The sequence below is a fragment of the Nerophis lumbriciformis genome, linkage group LG06 (genome assembly GCF_033978685.3).
Source record: "Nerophis lumbriciformis linkage group LG06, RoL_Nlum_v2.1, whole genome shotgun sequence".
In the NCBI taxonomy this organism is placed as follows: Eukaryota; Metazoa; Chordata; class Actinopteri; order Syngnathiformes; family Syngnathidae; genus Nerophis; species Nerophis lumbriciformis.
The window spans coordinates 4,469,963-4,473,450 of record NC_084553.2 but is presented as its reverse complement, the minus strand read 5'-3'; the positions used below and the strand labels follow the sequence as shown (position 1 = coordinate 4,473,450).

Here is a 3,488-nt window from a genome sequence, read left to right as displayed (position 1 = left end):
GTCCTGTAATTTACCCCCTTCCCCCTCCTAATTTCCCCCTAATATCCCCCCTTTTTTGTCCCTTAATTTCCCCCCTATTTTCCCTCTTAATGTCCCCCCCTTTTTCCCTAATTAACCCCCCTTTTTCCCCTTAATGTCCCCTCTTTTGTGTCCCTTAATTTACCCCCTTCCCCCCCTAATTTTCCCCCTAATGTCCCCCATTTTTTTGTCCTGTAATTGACCCCCTTTCCCCCCCTAATTTCCCCCTTAATGTCCCCCCTTTTTTGTCCCTTAATTTACCCCCCTATTTTCCCTCTTAATGTCCCCCCCCTTTTCCCTAATTAACCCCCCTTTTTCCCCTTAATGTACCCCCTTTTTTGTCCCTTAATTTACCCCCTTTCCCCCCCTAATTTACCCCTTAATGTCCCCCCTTTTTTCCTAAATTCCCCCTAATTAACCCACCCTTTTCCCCTTAATGTCCCCCCCTTTTTTTGTCCCTTAATTTACCCCCTTACCCCCCCTAATTTCCCCCTTAATGTCCCCCCTTTTTTGTCCCTTGATTGACCCCCTTTCTCCCCCTAATTTTCCCCTTATCTCTGCCCCTTAATGTGCCCCCTTTTTTTGCCTCCTAATTACCCCCCTTTTATTTTACCTTTGATATCACCCCTTTTTAACCCCCTTTTCTTCTCCTCTTAATATGCCCCCTTTTATTTTACCCTAAATGTGCCCCTTTTTCTTCTCCTCTTAATGTGCCCCCTTTTCTTTGCCCCTAACATGCCCCTTCATGTTCCCCCTTTTGTTCCCCTTAATGTGCCTCCTTTTGTTTGTCCCTTAATTTTCCCCCCTTTTCTTTTCCCCTTAATGTGCCCCCCATTTCCTCCTGATTTCCCCCAATTAACTCCCTTTTCCCCCTTTTATTTCCCCTTATTGTACCCCTTTTTTGTCCCTTAATTAACCCCCCTTTGCCCCCTCCAATTTTTCCCTTAATGTTCCCCCCTTTTTTTGCCTTCTAATTCCCCCCCTTTTTATTTTACCTTTGATTTCACCTCTTTTTAACCCCCTTTTCTTCTCCTCTTAATGTACCCCCTTTTTTGTCCCTTAATTCCCCCCTTTGCCCCCCTCCCCCCAATGTTCCCCTTATCTCTGCCCCTTAATGGGGGAAAAAAACGTGATGTCTTGACGAGGGATGTTGAAAAAAATGGATTAAACGTATTAGAATGTTCTAAAACGATGTATAACTTCATAAAACTCTTTAAAATGTTGTAAAATGTGAATATGTAAAAAACAGTGTAAAACGTTTAAGAACAGTTTCAAATGTTGCAAATTGTAGAAGGTTGTAGAAGAGTGTCAAATGTTGTAGAACAATGAAGAACATGGTAGTCAGAGGTGGGTAGTAACGCGCTACATTTTCTCCGTTACATCTACATGAGTAACTTTTGGGATAAATTGTACTTAAGCTTACATGAACTCAACGTCAAATTTGAGGAAGCACATGGCGGTAAGTAACGTTAGTAGATATTTTGTCTGTCACCGTAGGCTGATGTTAGCTTCCCTGCTATGAATCACTGTCAAATGTACATCGTGTGGGGACATTTATTAACGCACTGCAGCCTCATAGACACACACACACACACACACACACACACACACACACACACAGTCGCACACACACACACATGCATGCATAGAAACACCAATCAGAAGTGCACAGTGTGTTCTCAGGTGCAGCCCACACCTATCAGTTTATAGTTTGCGTAAAGGCTAACTTGTTATTTTCCTTCGTAATCTCTGCCTACTGAGCTCTATGGTGCTGTTAAGTTATTGTGGCTCAATTTGCCTTCATTTTTTTATGTTAATGTATTATTATTTAATATATATTATTGTTTTAGTTGCTTAAGAGATATTCCTGGCTCTGAATTTGCTCATTGCTATTTTTATGTTTTTGTGCATTATTTAATAATAACAATAATAATGGATTTTATATTTGTTGCCGTCATCATTAAAGGAACAGGTTACTCATCAGTACTTGAGTAGTTTTTTCACAACATACTTGTAGATTCTTCCACCTGAGACAAGCCCACTCGCGCAGGACCGACGTCATTGTTGGGCATCAGAGAGCAGAGAGGGTAGACGACGTGCGTCTGCAAAAGGTTGGAGGGGGGTTAAGGAGGACTGGGACCCCTGAGATGACTGAAGAGAACCCCCACATGTGCAATTAGACCCTAAAAAAAGTTCTGCGTCCGTCTTCGAAGACAAGAAGGACATTTTCCGATAGATCAACATTTGATTGACAGCTTGAAAGGTCCCCCGCTTCACCTTTGGGAGGAAGTGTCCATCAGCCACTTCCTGTTTGCTCTTTTTAAATCCATTCAGTCCACGTGAATTTTATCTTTTTCTTCTTCTTGTGGCCCTCAGGAAGCATCTCATCTTTTTCTTCTTGTTGTCTTTTTGTGGCCCTCAGAAAGCAGACGACCGCGAGAAGAGACAAGAAGCTCACCGCTTCCATTTTGACGCCATGTGACCCAGCAGTGTTGCATCATGGGAGATTGTCCCCCTTAACTTAACTCTTCTCCTGCTGTGACCCCTTTCTACTTGCCCCCTTTTTATTTGTGCCCCTCTCTACTTCCCCCCTTTTTATTTCACCCTTCATTTTTCCCTTTTCTTTGTCTGTTTATTACTCCCTTTTTCAACCCTTCATTTCCCCCCCTTTTCTTTTACCCTTAATGTTCCCCCTTTTTCTTCTACCCTTAATGTGCCCCCTTTTTTGTCTCATAATTTCCCCCTTAATGTGTCTCATTTTGTTTGTCCCTTAATTTTCACCCCTTTTCTTTGCCCCTTAATGTGCCCCCCTTTCCCCCTAATGTCCCCCAATTAACCCCCTTTTCCCCCTTTTATTTCCCCTTAATGTACCCCCTTTGTTTGTCCCTTAATTTACCCCCTTCCCCCCCTAATTTCCCCCTTATCTATTCCCCTTAATGTGCCCCCCTTTTTTGCCTCCTAATTTACCCCCTTTTATTTTACCTTAGATTTCACCCCTTTTTAAGCCCCTTTTCTTCTCCTCTTAATGTGCCCCCTTTTCTTTGCCCCTTTTTTGCCTCCTAATTTCCCCTTTAATGTGCCTCCTTTTGTTTGTCCCTTAATTTTCACCCCTTTTCTTTGCCCCTTAATGTGCCCCCCTTTCCCCCTAATGTCCCCCAATTAACCCCCTTTTCCCCTTTTATTTCCCCTTAATGTACCCCCTTTGTTTGTCCCTTAATTTACCCCCTTCCCCCCCTAATTTCCCCTTATCTCTGCCCCTTAATGTGCCCCCCTTTTTTGCCTCCTAATTTACCCCCCTTTTATTTTACCTTAGATTTCACCCCTTTTTAACCCCCTTTTCTTTTCCCCTTAATGTGCCCCTTTTTTGCCTCCTAATTTCCCCCTTAATGTGCCTCCTTTTGTTTTCCCCTTAATTACCCCCCCCTTTTCTTTGCCCCTTAATGTGCCCCCTTTCCCTCAATTACCCCCCT

General features: G+C 43.2%; 1 protein-coding gene across 1 annotated transcript in view; it reads left to right on the top strand.

The window, feature by feature from the left end:
- The window catches only part of itfg1 (integrin alpha FG-GAP repeat containing 1), a 402,483-nt gene extending 399,773 nt beyond the window's left edge, over positions 1-2,710 (top strand). The window contains exon 18 of the mRNA XM_061963663.1: positions 2,441-2,710. Coding sequence (XP_061819647.1) covers positions 2,441-2,500 — 60 coding nt within the window. The 3' untranslated portion in view covers positions 2,501-2,710. The remainder of the gene's footprint in view (positions 1-2,440) is intronic.
- The last annotated feature ends 778 nt before the right edge of the window (positions 2,711-3,488 follow it).